The 19,602-nt window shown below is 36.8% G+C and overlaps 1 protein-coding gene across 1 annotated transcript; it reads right to left on the minus strand.

Moving 5' to 3' along the window:
• Positions 1-3,606: 3,606 nt before the first annotated feature.
• Smp_149740 (alzheimer's disease beta-amyloid related) lies at positions 3,607-18,071 on the minus strand (the record flags this gene model as incomplete). The annotated part of the gene is made up of 7 exons (XM_018790639.1): positions 17,156-18,071; positions 16,865-17,116; positions 15,217-15,566; positions 11,874-12,032; positions 6,841-7,150; positions 5,693-5,910; positions 3,607-4,074 (listed from the first exon to the last, which is right to left on the minus strand). The coding sequence occupies exons 1-7, from the start codon at positions 17,487-17,489 to the stop codon at positions 3,607-3,609; spliced, it is 2,091 nt and encodes a 696-aa protein (XP_018646151.1). The 5' UTR covers positions 17,490-18,071.
• Positions 18,072-19,602: the final 1,531 nt, after the last annotated feature.

A 19,602-nucleotide genomic window follows, 5' to 3' on the forward strand; every position in this document is an offset into this window, starting at 1 on the left:
GGTTTCGCTCAAAATTGTCAAGTCACCAGCGTTGTGATAGTAAAGGACATTTTTAAATCATTAAGTATTTGAGTGAACTAACTAGACATTTCCAGGTGATAACTAAGAACGGAATCCTCAAACTATGAAGACACTTTAGTAAACAATATAGTTTTTGTTTGTGCGAAAACTTGGTTGAAACCAATGAGAAGTAAGTAAATATAGGAAATGTCGACTATCTAATGGTAAAATAATTAAACTTGTCACTATTTTGACTTATTGTGGATTGTATTATTTAAAAAATTAGGGTTTTCCACTTAGTCTAATTGAAGCAGAAAAGCGAACGTAATACTGGTAGCAGATTGAATATAAGCGTAATTTGCTTCAATAACAATTGCAAACAGCGACGAACGTACCTTTATATGGAATAATAAAAGGTGGGCTGAAGTATCAGTTATCAACGACCCTGGTTGAAATAAGCTCATCATAAATACATATATATAGCACTTTTAAAACGATGTGGAGCTTAAGCTCCAAAATTTATGTATTCTTGTATAGCTTCAAAGTCAAACAACTGATTATCACTAATTCACCACAATAACTAAGTACCAGTTTCTATTTACTGGAATTCAAGTCATACTTTGAATTTAGTACACAGATTATTATGTTTCATGAATTGTCAAAGTTCTAGCAGATACATTAGACTCGAATCTACAACAACTCAACGATTTAGAGGTCTAAAGACATTAAGCCATGATTAAAAATTCTACTCTAAAAAAATGCAAAGATGAAGCATAAACAAAGCATTTCACAGTTTTATTTAAACACATAAATATTGGTACAATCGGGCACAGAATACATATGCGCCACACAAATCACTTGATTTGTGTGTGGGCTGTGATACTACCCGGTTGCCCAAACCAAAACAGGCGGTCTTCTTAGGAGGCCACACCCGGAGCCTTCGATCTAAATTTCTGGTCCATAAGGCGGTGGAACAACGTTAGATGTAGCCCCATGGTAACCAGTGACCAATACTGGGGTCATACTCCATTTGTTCCACAACTGGTCGAGTTAGAGCCTATGGCGAACTGTCATCAGAATTGATTACCTCAAGTGATATCCGTCAGGGCTGTCCACTCTCTCCATTCTTGTTTAACTTCGTAGTTGACGTGCTATTAGAAATAACACTTTCATCATCTCAATCTCCAGAAGTTGAACTTTTACTGGGAGGCTCACTTGTTAACTTGGAATACGCCGATGACATAGTTTTATTTGGTGAATACGCTGACAAAATGCAGTGTCTTCTGACCACTATAAGCAACAATGCAGGCATGTTCGGAATGCGATTCTCTCCGTCGAAGTGCAAAATGTTACTTCAGGATTGGGTTGCATCGGCAGTTGAACTAATGATAGGGAGTGAAGTAGTTGAGCGTGTTGACCGCTTCACTTATCTTGGGAGTCTCATCAGCCCTTGTGGTCTGGTGTGTAACGAAATCTCAGAACGGATACAGAAGGCTCGTCTAGCTTTCGCCAACTTGCGTCATTTATGGCGTAGGCGAGATATCCGTCTAGCAACAAAAGGACGGGCTCACTGTGTAGCAGTTCGTTCTGTCCTACTTTATGGCTATGAAACATGACCGGTAAGAGTAGAGGATATTCGTAGGTTACTAGTGTTCGATCATAGGTGTCTTCGACTCATTGCTCGTATATCCTGGGACCACCGGGTAAGTAATGCAGATGTAAGGAAACGGGTACTAGTTAAGGATGGCAATTCGATTGATGAAGTAGTGAAACTTCATCAGTTGAGATGGCTGGGACAGGTGTTACGTATGCCCAACCACCGACTGCTCCGACGTGTAAATGCTTTATGGTGTAGAGTAGGGTTGGAAGAATGCTAGGGGCAACCAGACCAAAACGTGGCACAAATCCATGAAGTCACTGACAATTGGACTGAACCATGTTGGTAGGTGTAGACTACCTGGTTGGGATCCGAGAGATGATAGCAACCGATGGTTAGAGACCTTGAATGACATGGCTCAAAATCGTTTGCAACGGTGAAGGTGCATCAACTCTTTGTGTCCTCCCAAATTCTAATCTTCTGAATTCCTCATGTCCCTATCATTTTTCTCTTTCCAAATTTATTTCACTATATTATACTCCTTCAATAACATCTCCAAACCCTAATCTTCCACATAATGCTTATACTGTTACTACTTCTACCACTATGGGATTTGAATCGACAACTGCATCTCTGTGCTAATGTGGTATAGCAACTCGAACTGATGTACGAAGTTCTACGTTGTGACTGACTGTTCAATCAGTATCCTGGAGCCCATGTAAACCATTGGTTTGGAATCAGGGTTTTCCAACTCTCCTATATGAATCCTCCGTATCCACATACCCGGTTAAAGCGCCGGACATTCGCTTTTCGTCCTCTCAATTTCGTAAACACCCCGCCACGAGGGCAGTGAGTAGTGGTTGTATGAACGTGGCCATGTGAGAGCATTTCGAGAGAGAGAGCGGATTCTCGAACGTACCAGGGCATTTGGGGGCTTTTTTTAATTTTTTTTTTTAAAGATAATATCTCTTGAAGTCAGTCATTAGTGAGCACATGATTATAGATCAGAATAGATTTTGTGGAGATTTCAGTATTTTCAAAGTTGAAATCATGAGTCAATTGAAGCTAGACCACCATGGAAAACTTGGAAACACTAGACGGCCGTTTCGTCCTATTATGGGACTCCTCAGCAGCGCACATCCACTATCCCGCACTCGCGAGATTCGAACTCAGGACCTACCAGTCTCGCGCCAGATTACTTAACCGATAGACCACTGAGCATAAACAAAGAAGTGAATATAAACACATGCAAGTTTTTTTTCTTTAAAAATGAAAAAGAATTATATTACAAATGAAAATAAATGCATAAATATGATAAATTAATGATTAAAAGCTCTAAAAAGAAAGAAAATAATCGTCTTGTTCATGTACATGTAAGAAATAAGCAAATTAAAAAAAAAACATTACCAAACAAGATTATAATGATATAAAGCCATTAAATATTGCACATAAAAATGTACATTATTCGCATATATGAGTAGGGATATCTATATGGCTTAAATAGATGTTTTACGGATACATCAAAAACATGAATGAATAGGAGAGATATGATATTAATGGATACCATGAGGAGAAAAACTATTATTTACTAATACAAGAAGGCCATTAAAGGAACAAAAATCAGAGCAAATAAAACGAGTCATATATCTGTATGTTAATATTATGTTTTAATATGTGTGAGTAAACAGTACTAATGATACATATACAATATTCTTATTATATTAGATAGTTTAACTCCGCCTGTAACTCCTTCGGGGGCTACTGCCGGTCCCAATGCCGAGTAAAGGAGGAGGGTTGGGCATGGGGTTAGCGAACCCATCCCGTAGAAAACCAACTCGCTAAAAAAACGCTAATCAGAAAAATTAGATAGTTTGAAAACAGATTCGATGAAATAAGTAAGTAGGTTAATAAAAAAAAAGGTTCAATTCTTTTTGTTCCCCCATAAATGATTGAGATATTCAAAAAAAGAAATTGACTGAAGACAACAAAAAAATTGAACCTTTATCTTATTAAATTTCAAAATCATCAAAACTATTATCTTGATGAAATAATCCAAGATGATGATAACGATTTGAATTAGTAAATGTATCATTTGTATTTGAAGTGATTTTATATGCAGGATTTTCATAACCATTTAGTTGCCAATTATGTATTGAATCATTATGATGATGATGACGATGATGATTTGTTATTGATTTTGGAATATTTCTAAGACGACTTTGTTTAACTGGTAAAAATTGTGGTGAATTCACTTTTGGCGCTATTACTTCATCAACTTCTACAACAGTTAATGTATAACCTTTACGATTATATCGAATAGAAGTGAAATAACGACGTAAAATAATAAATAGACAAATAAAGCATAAAACTATACCTAGAAGAATTAATAAAATATAAGTTGTTTTATGAAAATGTATTTGGGTTGATAAATTAACAGTAGATGAATTGGATGTATTTAGTACTTTGTCAGAATGTAACTAGAAGCAAAAAGGAATTAAAAAAAAGCAATAAAATGTCTAAAAATAATAAATCATGATAAAATTTACATTCATATTGAACAAAATCTTAAAGCCACCACAGTATATAAATATTATTTCTTTATATAAACACATAAATATTGGTACAATCGGGTACAGAATACATATGCACCACACAAATCTCATTTGATTTGTGTGTGGGCTGTGATACTGCCCAGATGCCCAAACCGAAACAGGTGGTTTTCTTAGGGGGCCACACCCGGAGCCTTTGACCTAAAGGTCTAGTCCATAAGGCAGTAGAGCATCGTAAGGAGATGCAGTCACATGGTAGCCGGTGACCAACGATTGATTCATACGCCATTTGTTCCATCAGGATACTGGAGCTCATGTGCACCATTGGTTTGAAATCAGGGTTTTCCAACTCCCCTAGGTGAACTTTCCGTGTCCACTAACCCGGTTAAAACGCTGGAATTGGCTTTTCGTCCTCTCAATTTCGTAAAAAACACTCCGCCACGAGAAGGCAGTGAGCAGGACTTCTCTGGCAGAGGCTATATACGCGTGGCCATATGAGAGCATTTCGAGAGAGAGAGCGTACTCTCCCCATTCTCGGCCGTACCAGGGCACTTGGGGGGCTAACTAGTAATTATTCCTGCTCAATGACGTGTACGGTCAAGGATAAGAGTTTACTCTTCCTCTTCTTCTCCTCCTCCTCCTCAAAATGCTCACATATGACCAAACCAAAGAAGTACAAATTATATTATCTTTTGATGGTGTTTCATTGTTTCCTAGATTAAACCTTTTGGTAGAAGGCTTAGAGAGTGGTTAAGCAGGAAAACCATTTCTTTCGGTTTGGGTGTCTGTATCCCAGTCTACACGTTAGTATAATAGTGTATATTATTAATTTTGTGAATTTTCAGTGACCTTTTATTTTTATAGTGGTTACTGTTGGGTATAAATAGTTAGTTTATCGGTTATAACACTTGTTACGAATGAATGAAACCCTTATTTCTGTAATTTAAAAGCAAGATGAACTCCATTTCAATAGTAAATAGATTGAAAATTCAGCAGTTATAGAACAGGCTGACAAATTTCAACTTTGAATTTCACATAGTACTAATTTTCTTCGAGAAAACATAACTAGAATGTTTCATAGTAGAGCTACACAAATGTATTACAGTAAGGTTGTTGATTATAATTTTTAGGATGTATTTCAATACATCGTGTATAAACTGTTATTAGATGTTGACGGAATAGGTCGATCTTTCATTACTTCCTCTGAAGGATCACCAAATGTAGAAACTTATTAAGAACTAAAAGAGGTTAAATATATAAAGCTTCTATAAAATTTTGTTAGATCCGATATATATAATTGATAGACGTATTTGGAACGCTAGAGACGATTTATACCACATGCAGATGGCTTCGGTAGTGCTGTGTGTGTGTGCTAGACGGTTTGAATAGGAAGCTTATGTTGTCTTTCTGGACATTATCAGGTGTTAATGAACGCTCAACAATTAAACCATCTAGCTGAAAGAATGCAACAATCTAGAAGGAAAAAACAAGTATATCCACATTATTAAGAATCACACAAAGTACATCCAAGGCATCCAACACATACCATAACAACACTTATATTTTGATATGATCCAAATTGAACAGTTGTTTTATTTTCTGTCATTTCGCTACTATTAATATGAGGTGTATGTTGATTTTGATTTAATGATAAAGATGAAGAATAATCCACAGTGCTTAAAAATGACTTCACATCAATATCGACCAAGTTGGAAACTGTTGGAATAATTGTAGTTGTTTTCATTTGATGAGAATTAGAAAAGTCTTAAATAAATAAATCATGAGAAAATAAACATAAGAAAAAGTACATCAGTAGGGTTTTTTTCTAATTTTGACTTTATAGTAATAATAAGCACTGATAACTTTTATAATTCATCTCAAAATGGATATCTGGATCTTAATCGTCTGAAGTAATTATTCAGTAGATAGTTAAACTGTCTAATAATCCATTCAATGAAGCGAATGAGGAATGTAACAAATAAAATGTTTATGTACAAAACTAGAACAGCTACAATTTGCAGTTGCATGGGTACTAATATTTACTTAATCATGTCCTCCATCATGTACAAACAAGGGTAACGCCATTACATTACTTACACGATATCACTAAGTGTGAACATGCTTTTAGGAATGATAATGATTGGTGAATAAAATGGGAACCTGTTGGCTCTAATGACAGTCAGTCTACGAAACTTTACAAGTGAATCACGATTGAGACGAAAGATAACTAAATCAAGCTCTGAATTTGTTAGTTAAGTATCATAACAAGCTACAGGGGTGTAATATTTTGTAATATAGATAAATGGTCATCCAGTTCCTTTACATCCACGGTTTTATAATGAAATCATATTAAACAGGCTTAGAATAACACCTAGATAAATATCTGTTTAGAAGACTGTTCAGACTGTCGTGAATGTAATTAGTCGGTCACAATTGTTCAGTGAATACAAGTACTGAGTATCTCATCTTCTACAAGAGGTGAGATCATTTAATACCAAAGATCACATATCAGTGATTTGTTTCACAGAAATCGAATTACTTAATAAGATAACAAATAAATAAGAAACAAAATATCCCAAAATTAATACGAAATTATAGGCGAATATATATTTCGCATATTATTAACATTTTAAAAGAAATGATAAATTTTAAAATGATGATATAAAAGTATTCTTGGTAATTTCAATAGCTTACTTTTATTTTTATTGCCTCCAAAAGGATGATTTATCAACATTTTATGTCTCCTAGGAGGTTTAATTCGACTTTTGTTCGATTTGTTGGTCGTCAGCTTGTCTGAATATAATGGTTCTAGATGATGACGATGCTTTGTTATAATCTCTTCAGCTTTTAATGATACTTGTTCTTGAAATGTAGGGAGTTTAATCATATCTGGTAAGGTAACATCGGCGACTAAAACAGCTTTTGATTTGGATTCCAAATCGCGATATTTGTTATTTCGAAGATAATTTGCATAAGCTAACAAGGGTGGGCTTAGTTCTGGATGCTACAATGTCGATTTATAAAAACGGAGGTTAACACTATCAATACAAGAAATAAATATAGTGGACAAGTATATTTAGAATAAATGGAACATGGCTAGCAGTAGAATCCTAGCTTCGATTTACGATATATTCAATACGATGACCATTTATACTCTTCCTCCCCACGGTTATTCTGAAACACAAATATAGGTCGGTAGACTAATAATGAGAGAAACCAAAGGTTTGACGACGGAAAACTTTTGATTCATTCTAGGGTCTCTAATATAGCTTGAATACTTTTGTAGTTATGGTTATAAAAAAAAATTAACCGAGATTTGAAAGGGCTCTCACTGGGAAATTTACTTATTTCCATAGGATTAAGATCACTGTTCAATTAATTCATGGATTCATGTCATTAGGTCTACTTGGCTATTATTAGTTTTTCATCTACTCTCACGAATGCCGGGACAGTGGATCGAAGTGAAAGCTGGTTGGGATATTTGTTACACCTCCCCAACCAACTCGGGCTGACCGATAAACATTTCTGCCTAGAACTCTACAATTACGTCATCACTACCCAACTGTTGACTCCATAACAGACAAGCAATCCTATACATAAATTAATGACCATGTAACTTCTGGTTCGATAGATAACGTCTCACACTCAGTCATTCACGACGCAGGGCATGGCACTAATGTGTAAAGGCTATGGTTGCCATACTATTTCAGCACAACAAGATAAATTTAACAAGATGAATCCCAAGGTTGTATCCGTGATAGTATTCATAATCGGTGGGAGCATTCACTTTCAACCAGACAGTGACTGGAGATCGTTTAGATAAGACAGATTTTCCACCAAGAGCGAGCTGCTGCATAAGTTGAAAAGTAAGGTTACACAAATTGGGGATAAAAGGGGGTGAATTAGCGATATGGTAAATAATAATAATAATAACAATAATAATAATAATAATAATAATGCAAATTGATTTGTTTCTAGTATGAACGAGAATATAATTGTCAGTTGAATGCCCCCAAATGCCCTGGTACGGCCGAGAATGGGGAGATTCCACTCTCCCTCTCGAAATGCTCTCACATGGCCACGCGTATATAGCCCCTGACAGGGAAGTCCTACTCACTGCCTTCTCGCGGCATTACTGTTGTTTACGAAAGTGAGAGGACGAAAAGCGAATGTCCGGCGCTATAATCGGGTTGGTGGATATGAAGGATCCACCTAGGGGAGTTGGAAAACCCTGATTTCAAACCAATGGTGCACAAGGGCTCCCGTATCCTGAAGGAACAAATGGAGAATGAACCAGTTATTGGTCACTAGCTACCATGGGACTGCATCTCCTCACGATGCTCTACTGCCTTGTGGACGAGACCTTTAGGTCAAAGGCTCCGGGTGTGGCCCCCTAAGAAAACCACCTGTTTCGGTTTGGGCACCCGGGCAGTATCACAGCCCTCTCACAAATAAATGAAATGGAACATTCCGATAATTAGACGGATATATTGTCTATAAATCAGGCAGTGTTAATCGGTAAGAACCTAACGAGCTGTTAGTATAAATAGCAAAATTTCATCAACTGATACGAAATGCTACCATATCAATGAAGCGATCAACACCGATGACCATTTCATTCCCTATCATTACAAACTAGGCACTAATAATAATATATAGTTAGTACAACTATACATCTTATCTCTTCCGCTTGATTTTTATGGCGATACTTGTATTGACCCGATATTGAATCTCCTCTGTTTTACATTGATAGGGATTAAGTTTGAGAATATATCATACGACAGTAACCAATGTCAAGATTATTTACAATGCCAATGGAGTTTAAATACATCAAACTATCAAATAACTGCAACTAATAAGAAGACTTAAGACGTATAAATTTACACTTCTTTTCAACAATAAAATTTATAAGAGGAGTCAAACGTTCGTTTGACGACTGGAAGAGTGAAGTTGTATTATTGCAAATACCAGATTTATTTTTTCCAAACTTTTATTAAGTAAAATATCAAGTTCAACCAATTTTTCCTTAGTAGATGCTAATTGCTGAGCAGCTTCAGGTAGCTCCATATTGCGTAAATGTTCGAATTGTTTAATATAGTGACTACGATCATGTTCAACAACTCGGAATAAACGCTTTAGCGTTTCAAATAGTGTGAAATTCTGAGAGTTAGTGACATTGAAAATAGGCAAAATAAGGCATACTTTACACTCAGTAAATTGATTCTTTGTTTTCAGATAACAATTACGAAAGTAGTAAGCATAAAAACACTATTAGAGAAAATCATTTGGATTTGAAAATATACGTATATAAACATCCTTGATCACATTCTTTATAACTACTCGGTCAACAAATCAAATATGATACGTAAAAATGAAAATATGCCTAGTAAAAACAAGACCACTGATTTGTCTGCTTAACAAATCGTAACGCTATCTGTGACCAAACTGTATTTCAGAGGATATGCTGAGATTAATCCATAAATTTGTCATTATTTTTTGGGGGGAACTTGATTAGTATACGATTTATGGAGAAAATGCTAACATTTTGGTTAGCACAGCTCTGACAAAGTTAGATTAACCTGAGAGGGAGCAAATAAACTATTTCTTTTATAAAAAAAGATCTTGACAACAAGACCAATTTCTACTTGGTAGCAGTGACCAAGTGGACGACGATTTACTGGTTAAAGCATTAGGCTTACATCCACTTAGTCACAGGTTCAAGCCCCGTTCCACCTGCTCGCACACTGATCTGCACTTGGTGAGTTAAATCATCACAATAAAACATGTATTTACACCCAAGCTTTATTTAGTAATACAAAGAATAGAGATAATCAGTAGTCTGAAACAGAATGGAATACGATACTCATTGAAGTAGAAATTGATTAAATTAAATAACCAGAAGAGTATTCTTCTAGCAGTTATTAGCGCACTACTTCTAAAGGGAATATGGACTAAGTCGTTCATATTGTTTAGATATAGTGTATGAAAATAGAATGGTAAGCAAAGACATTTTTTAGATAGTCTATCTACAATGTCGGAGAAAACAGTACAATGTTAGCACATTGTAAAAATTAAAAATGAACAAAATTTTCACAGATAAAAATAAACTTTGAACGAATGATCATATTCGAGAAACTTAGGAAAACGGAAAGTGTGCAGTTAGTCGATGAAACAAAATCTAATTTATAAGACACTTCATAAAACATTTACACTGCTGTTAAAATAAATAACTGTCTTGTCGAAAATATTCTAAAGCACATTCTACACAATCCACCTGTATTTCTATACAGAAGTGGATTCGAAATAATCGCATTGTTGAGAGCTCAGTACCTGGAAACTGAGACGGAAGCTTAAATTGGTAATATCGTATATTTAGCATACGCGCATAAACAAATGCACTAGTATCGCTGAGGGTGGACAGAGTCAGCTCTCTCTCTCTCTCTCTCTCGAAAGGCTCTCACATGGCCACCTGCATACAACCACTACTATGGAAGTCATATTCATTGCCCTCTAGTAGCGGGGTGTTGCTTACGAAATTGAGAGGACGAAAAGCCAATGTCCGGCGCTTTAACCGGGTCGGTGGATACGGAGGATCCATATAGGGGAGTTGGAAAACCCTGATTTCAAACCAATGGTGCACATGGGGTCCAAGATACTGATGGAACAAATGGAGTATGAACCTATTGTTGGTCACCGGCTGCCATAGGAGTGCATCTCCTAACGTTGTTCCACTGCCTTGTGGATCAGACCTTTAGGTCGAAGGCTCCGGGTGTGGCCCCCTACGAAAACCGCCTGCTTCGGTTTGGGCAACCGGGCAGTATCACAGCCCACACACAAGTGACTTGTGTGGCGCATATGTATCCTGTGCCCCATTGTACCAATATTTGTGTTCAAATAAATAAATAATAAATAGACAAAAACCATAGAAATAAGGAGAATACAGAGAAGAAAATTCTCTTAGCTCAATACCGAAGCACCTCATCAACTCGTGGCACGTCGCCCCAAAGGAGTTAACCTTTTGAGTAATCTACACAGTCGAAAGAATTGGATCAGCGGGATATCGAATCTAAAACTTATGCACTGCTGAGGCATCAGAGATCCATCAATTCAAGCCTCAACTCAGTGTGCGAAAACGACACGTTCAACCTCTCATCCTTCCTTGGCGCTAATTCTCTTCGCCAGTATGCTTTTATCTTGCTTTGGTTTTATTATCATTTTGTATTTTTCGAACGGTAATCAGGTCCTATTAACCTCTAACAATTTTTCATGATTACTATTCAACTGTTTTTAGGACATTGTTGTTGTTCGTTTTTCATCATATCTGTCAAATCGACAATTAACTCTCATAATTCTAACCCGTAAATAATTTCCATACCCCTTTTGTTTACACAACCTAATTTCGATATTTGAAATATCGAATAACTTTATGATCTCCTGCTCATCCATAAACTGATATTTTATCAAACAACCATAAATACGAATGTACAGCTTAAGTAAGTGATTTCGTCGAAAATAAAATTTTCTTCGCTGAATCATCTTTATTTTATTCAACTAGATAATGGGTTACTTTAATGAGAATAATAATATTTTGATAATAATATAAATCAGATTTCAACCAAATTCATCCGTGACTGGTAAAAATTACGCACTTATATGATAAGAGTAAACATTCTATGTAGTACAATGTAAAACAATAAAAACAAAATTACTTCTGTGTGGAAACTCACATTTGGATTTTCAATATTCACAGCCTTTTCCCATGCATTTTGCATTGCATTTCGGCGTTCAAGCATTTGAGCTTCAATTCGCTGATGATGAATGGTTTCCAAAGTCTTCCGATCTTGTTCCGACTGATTTTCCAATTTAACAAACTTACTCAAGAACTCCTTACGAAAATTAACAAAACGTATCAAAATAACCATTCAAAATGTTTAGCAGAGTTTAATAACTCAAATAGAGTTAATGAATGAAGGTATTTGTATCATATTCTCAAAAGATTTTTGAAGAAAATGTACCATTTTCAGCCAAGAAATTTTAACATATAAAAGTTGCTTAATCCAGTTTGATGTTTCGCTAATGGATTTGTAATGTATTTTTTTCATACCCTTTGATAGCTTTATATGGTAATTACGCAACTGTAAAGAAAAAACCATAGATGTAATAGAACATTTTTTAAAATTTTCCTAATACTGTTTCACTGTGAGACTAATCGAAGTGATGTGAATATTCGTTGTATTTATGTGTGCAAAAAGATTAGATTCGATAAAAATATGAAAATGTTTTCGAAAAGCCCTTGAAATAAAAGTAACAGAAATAGTTCAGATATAGTTGTTTTAAAAGAACCCAACAATATAGTTGTTAACCTCGAAATATCATGGATGTAGAGTTACATTATCTATTTCCTGGTTCCCTAAAACTAATTAGAAAGTACTCATTCGACCCACAATGGAGTTAGAAATAAATAATAGGAATCTTTTTGATGGAGTTTTGTTCTCTGGGCTGGATGGTTTGGTCGTGAAGCTCCGAAATCATCCACCTGAGCTACAAGTCTTCTCCATCATCTCAACAATAGGAACCAAAAAACGGGTACTCTTACCATACATGCAAAACATTTCAAGCATTATAAACAGTGTTGAGAAATCCAAAAACAAGTGAAGCCAAAAGCTTATAATCTAACTCACACCATATGATCAACATCAAGGACAAAACAAATAGGATTTATAAAATAAGCTACAGAAACTGGGAGAAACGTTACACCGGACAACATGGTCACTCTCTTTATGTATGAACATATATCACCTGAGCAAGTCATAAGCTGTGAAAATCCCGGTTTAGGTTGTCATACCACAACAGCACAGCGAGACGGTGTTGCATAGAAAACTGTTAACACGAGGTCAGTGGAGAAGACGTTCAGACATTGGGCTGGTGTAAAAACTGGACCATGGAATTTCAGGAGGCTTGGAACTTATTATTATTATTTATTTATTTAAACACATAAATATTGGTACAAAAAGCACCAGATAAATATGCGCCTCACAAATCTCATTCGATTTGTGTGAGGGCTGTAATACTGCCCAGGTGCCCAGACTGAAGCAGGTGGTTTTCTTAGGGGGCCACACCCGGAGCCTTTGACCTAAAGGTCTCGTCCACAAGGCAGTGGAGCATCGTAAGGAGATGCAGTCCCATGATAGCCGGTGACCAACAGTTGGTTCATTCTCCATTTGTTCCTTCAGGATACGGGAGCCCTTGTGCACCATTGGTTTGGAATCAGGGTTTTCCAACTCCCCTAGGTGGATCCTCCACATCCACCAACCTGGTTAAAGCGCCGGACATTCGCTTTTCGTCCTCTCACTTTTGTGAACAACACCCCCGCCACGAGAAGGCAGTGAGTAGGACTTCCCTGGCAGAGGCTATATAGGCTTGGAACTTAAGCCAGTAATGAATCAGCAAGAAAATTAGGTTATAACCCATTATACGGTTTAAGAGTGATCTCAGTGGAGTGGCTGGATTTACTAGTTTAGTGTAATCTCAAAATTCTCATTCTTCAGTTTTCTTAGTTTCAATTGAGCTATATTTATCTTCGTGATTTTCTATTAAAATCGATATTATTTTCCTTCCCGTTCTTCTGAACTTTTTATTTTCTCTTGTATTGTCTCAATGTGAAGTGTAGCAACCTCGACTGATTGGCATTCGAGCCAAGTTTTATGTTACGACAGAGACTCGATCAACTGGTCACTAATAAAAATGACAAGTAGTTATAAGGCTCGGCTCGTAAAGAAAATAACTAAGATATAAGGATAGATAATGATGTCGTAATTAATGGTAAACATTTGAAAGCATCGTAGTTACACCACACCGGTATGATTATTATCTATTATTATACAGTCCACAAAAAAACTGCTCAACATGAAAGTCCTGTGGTTACACTTGATAAAGAACCACAGCTCACAGACAGTGCACTAAATCGCAAAAGCCGTGTGAAGACTGTCAATTAGACTCCTTTATCCAACTTAAATGAAACCAGTCTAAACTGGTGACTCATTTAATGGGGTTGCCCACAGTAATCAATAAGTCAGTGTATGTAGTACCGTGCTTCGCTAATCGTTCACCGCGATAACCGTTATAATACAAATCTTAACGGTGTATAAAATCAGAAGCCAAAGAGAAGCGGCAACTAAAGTTTTATTAACAAATGACGTAGACCGGAAAGTCACAAGCACATGAGAAATATCAGCGAGCGAGCGCAAGCAATTACATAGGCAATTTATAGTCAAATTGAATAAGAGCACAGCGAAACAAAACAACAGCTGATAAAAGGATTTGCGTGCATACATATATGGAGAGGCGTATAAGTCATCGAATGATACTTAAGCAATCAACATTTTGGCTAGAGTGTCATGTACTCTAGTGGTCATAACAGTACAAAGAAATATGCATATTGTTGTTATTCAAATGACGATATCTGTTAAGTTAATAAAAAGAGGCTTAACCAAAATTAACCGTAATCGAATTTGATTGTAGGACAGTGGCTATAAATATTCTGAGACTGGTCATATTATAGTGAACAGAACACTAGTGGAGACAATCGAATGTATTTGGTACGAAAATTACAGACTATCTCACTAAAATCTGGCAACCATACAGTAAACGGTTAATTTGCAGACCACCAATCGATTGTTTTAATGTTGACCATTCGTTCTGAAAACATCAGTCCATAGTCTCTGATTATTATTGTTCATGCATTTTCATACCTACTGCGTTTCGTTTCCGTTCTTTCCTTATCGATCTTCTAGTGAAATACATTCTCTGCCTGAACACCGTCATATACTACTTATGTGGATATAAGCAACCCACACCACAACACAATACATTTTAAAACGAAATAGACACGAGCAACAACAACAACAAATTACTGTAGCAAACTACGGTACAAATCAATGTGAAACGAGGAATTATGAAGTTGAAACGAGCAACAAAGATAATCCCATGAATTAGGAAACACTTAATCATTTAACGATACGAAATAGAGAGAAATTAGGGTTAAGTTAAAGAAACAACTTTGTTGCTCACTTGAACTAAACTGTCCTCCTCGAGCTGACTTTTGACTGGTTCGTTTAGCCAGTCTTCAGGTGAAATCAGTGATTCTTCACTTGAGAATTTTCGTTCTAGCGCTTTTTCCCGTTTGTGTAAGTCATCACTCAATGCTAATTTAGCTTGACTATAACGTTCACGCTCAGGTATTAATAAGCCAGAAGAAGAATTTTGTTTCGTGAATGACAAATAATTAATGACAGTTTTGTCACTATCCCAGATACCATTCTCAGTGGTAGTTAATTTATTACCCAAGCGACTGGGTTTATGGGACATTGAACTGGTCTTGTTTCCGGGGTCGGTGAGTGGTTTCATAACGGCAGCAGAATCTAAAATCAACATCCAATAGATAAAACTAATCACAAGCTATATATATTAAAACCAAACCTTCAGAAATAATATAAGTGCAACAAAGTAAACTCTCCCCGAGCCAGCTTTGGTATCCGATCTTTTGAATAAAATTCAATTTCAACAGCAGGATTGAGTGAGATAGATATTATCATCAAAAAACATTGGTTACAGGCGGAAACTATCGTACTTAAACATCGATACTACGTCTACATTTTGGCATAAGAGCCACTCATCAAGTGAGGATTTGAAAAAAATAAAAAATCTATTAACTAACGCTGAGCTAGTAAGAAGATTTACAGCAAATAGACCCCTAAAATCGGGAGCTAATGTTTGAATACTCGAGATGGAACTGACGACAGCTTTATGAATGACAAGTTCAGGCCCTGCCTCATGCAATTTAGGTCATGGAACTAGGTGGTGTTACTGCTCCTTACACTTAGAGTATGATTTGAAGTCATGTATACGAATCTCTGCTAAATTGAAAAAAAACAAAAACTTGAAGACACGTTCTGTGAAGGTTAGTGATACTACCAAGCTGGTTAAACCGAAGTGCCAGTGAGCTCGGGCTAGCAACCTTGCGATTAAAAGCCAAAAGCCTTAAACACTAAGCTACTAATAATTGGGCGGCCAGAGCATGGAGCAATTCTATGAAGAGGATGGACTGCTAACTCGTTAAGATACTAAAATAAACTCCGATTTCCCTACGAGATAAAATGATAACGTGACAATCAATTGGTTTAATTTACAATTGAGAAGATGAAAAGAAGCATCAAGGATTTACGCTAGCTTGATATCTAAGTTAAAGCGTACATCCAACGAATCGATGACAATGAAATAATCGTAATTTTCTTACTATCAAGCTAGATTAACTGCATGAAATAATAATAATAATATACACGATATTCCAGTGTACAAATGATTGAACTGAAAGGAGACAAAGCCCTTAGTCTAACAAACCTACGAATATCATAAACTACTCCTGATTAATGAAATGCTGTGGTTCCGAAGCGTCTGTATAGTGTTGACAAACGTTAAGAAAACTATGTTGGTGGTACTTTTGGTTAAGTAATTGTATGAAAGTTGGGTCAACAAAGCTTGAACCTGATATAAGCACAAAACAGCTCCTTTATGTAAAGCAGTATAATATACATCGAACGACAGAGATACTTGAGAATGTAATACAACTCATGTAATGTCAGTCAGTCTAGTGACCAAGTGAAGATAGTTTAACTCTATTTTTACAACTTCCAACAAACCACATGCAAAACGTACTTACTTGTAAAATCAGAATCAAGATTCTTGCAACACACTACTTTAGCAGCCGCAAAATACATAGAACGAAAGTCTTTTTCACTGATACAAGGTTTGTATGGTAGATAGCTCTGAAATCGCATGTTTCGTATAAGACAAGCTTCTCGAGTGGAACTCTCCCAAAACTTGTAGTTTTCACAGACGTAACTCCGTTCATTATCAAGGCTACTTAGCTGACAACCAACAGGAGTAAACAATGTGGTCATCGGGATATTATCTATGAAACCAATTTTCAATAGTAACATTTGAAACATACCAAGGCATATGAAGGGCTTAATCTCATGTCGTTTATCCCCGATACTCTGGCACTTTGCAAGTTTTTTATGTGCGAACTCACACCAATCTGACAGTACAACATCAATAGGAGGAGCGGAGACAACTGCGGTTATGTTCCTCTCGCTGTATACTTTCTTACAATAATTCAGGATCGACAATTCATCTTCAAGACAACCCTGGGTAAGATCCGTCACCCAAAACTCATTATTTAAATAAATGGCCGGTTTACCACACTCAAATGCTACTGAATACAAAGAGTGACCCAGTACGATGCAATTATAGAATATCAAAAAGCCAAGAAAGTTGAAGAACATGATGAATTAGAAAATAATATCCGGACAGTCAGAAATATAAAGAATATAAATTTGTCGGGCGAATTCAATGAGCAAACAGACTTGTTAGTATTAACATAACAATTGTTATGTTTAATTATGTTTAAGTGACAGTTCTAGCCTGTAAATATAGAGAAAAAACACAACCCAAGTGAGCCAAAGAATAATTCCACTCCATGCACATAAAAGTGTTATAAGGTCAGGAGAATTCAATCAAGTACCCAACCAAAGATTGTGAATAAACAACCTAACTAAATTAAGCAGAAAAACCCGCCAAACTTAATAGTTTTAAGGCAGCCGCTTATAGAGTTCAAGCGAGCTACCGACCGGACAAAACAACTTGCACCTAAGAACAATAACTGATATTTCTGCCAGTTAACCTCTGAACTTTGGAGGAAAAACAGTAGCTTTTAGATCTTTCAATTCTCAGGATGCTTAGGGACAGTGACAAGATTTGGCAAGGCTTTTGATAAGTCCCATATTCAGTTTCAGTTTCAGTTTGGAAAGGACAGGAGGCTTGATGGCCTGTGTTAGTCCTGGCAATGGTGGTCTCTCAGCTGATCCAACTTTCTTTTGAAGGAGTCGACGGATGGAGCCTCAACCACGTACTGAGGTAATGAATTCCACTCGTTGATTATTCGATGGGAAAGTCGGTAGTCAGCTGACAAGTAATTCGTTCTGGGCTTGTGAACTTTTTTGGAGTGTCCTCGTAGATTTTCTGTTTTGGAAGATAAGAAAAATGAGGGTATATCAGGTGCAAATTTGTCATTAAGCAATTTGAAAACTGTAATCAAATCGCCTCTGATTCTTCTATATGACAGCGGGAATAGGTTTAGCTTGGTCAGTCTAGTACCATACGGGAGCTTCGCTATTCCGGGGATCAGCCTAGTTGCTGTTCTCTGAACCCTTTCCAAGAGTTCACTGTCTTTTTTTAGGCATGGGCTAGCTGCTTGTATGCAGTACTCAAGTTTAGGGCGTACGAACACTGTATACAAAGTCAGAAACGTTTTAGCGTCAAGATGCCTAAAAGCCCTGCGTATGGACCATAAAGTTCTAAAACCTTTGGCGGCTATTGCACGGCAGTGTGCAGTAGTCTTTAAGTCTTGACTAACGATGACGCCTAAGTCATTGTGTGCCTGAACAATAGGTAACTCAGTGTTATTCATCGTGTATGTATCTGTACCCTGGTGGCCAATATGCATCACAATACACTTGGAAGTGTTTATCGGCAATTGCCAGGTTTGGGACCATTCAGATAATCTCTCCAGGTCATTTTGAAGTTCTAAGCTATCGCCCTTGCTTTGTATCGCTCTCCATATCTTGACATCATCAGCATAGAGTAAGACCGATAACGATAGTAGACGAGGGAGATCATTTACGTACAGGAGGAATAACACTGGCCCCAAAACTGTACCCTGGGGGACTCCACTAAGCACAGTTTCCCAGCTAGACAACTTGGAGTTCACCCGTACTCTTTGTTGACGCCCGACCAGGAAGTATTTTATCCACATCAATAGATTGCCTCCAATCCCGACATTCCTTAGCTTATATAATAGCCGGTTATGCGGAACTTTGTCGAAAGCTTTGCTGAAATCGATGTAAGCTACGTCTATAGGTAATTTTTGGTCCTTAAGAGCGCATCAGCTTTCACGAGCGACTAATAAGTTTGTGAGACAAGAGTAACCTGTTCTAAAACCATGCTGCTTTTCGGAGAGGATCCGGTTTTCATCGAGATACTTTAACAGCTCCTTCCGAATAATCTTTTCTAAGATTTTAACAACCACACTAGTTAGGCTAATTGGTCGGTAATTCTCAGGCTTATGTTTTGTACCTGTTTTGAAGACTGGACTTACTATGGCGTTCTTCCAGTCTTTTGGTAGACGACCCTGGGTTACGGATAGGTTAAAACATACACTTAAAGGGTTCGCAACAAAGTTAGCTAATTCCTTTAGTAACCTAGGATGCAGTTCATCGGGTCCAGTGGATTTACCTATGTCAAGCTTAACTAGCAGACCAAAGACATCGAGTTCTTTAATGGTTACGCTGTCCAGTGCTTGTGTGGGGGGATTTTCATGGACTAGTGAGAAGGGTGTTT

This window comes from Schistosoma mansoni, assembly GCF_000237925.1.
Source record: "Schistosoma mansoni, WGS project CABG00000000 data, supercontig 0049, strain Puerto Rico, whole genome shotgun sequence".
In the NCBI taxonomy this organism is placed as follows: Eukaryota; Metazoa; Platyhelminthes; class Trematoda; order Strigeidida; family Schistosomatidae; genus Schistosoma; species Schistosoma mansoni.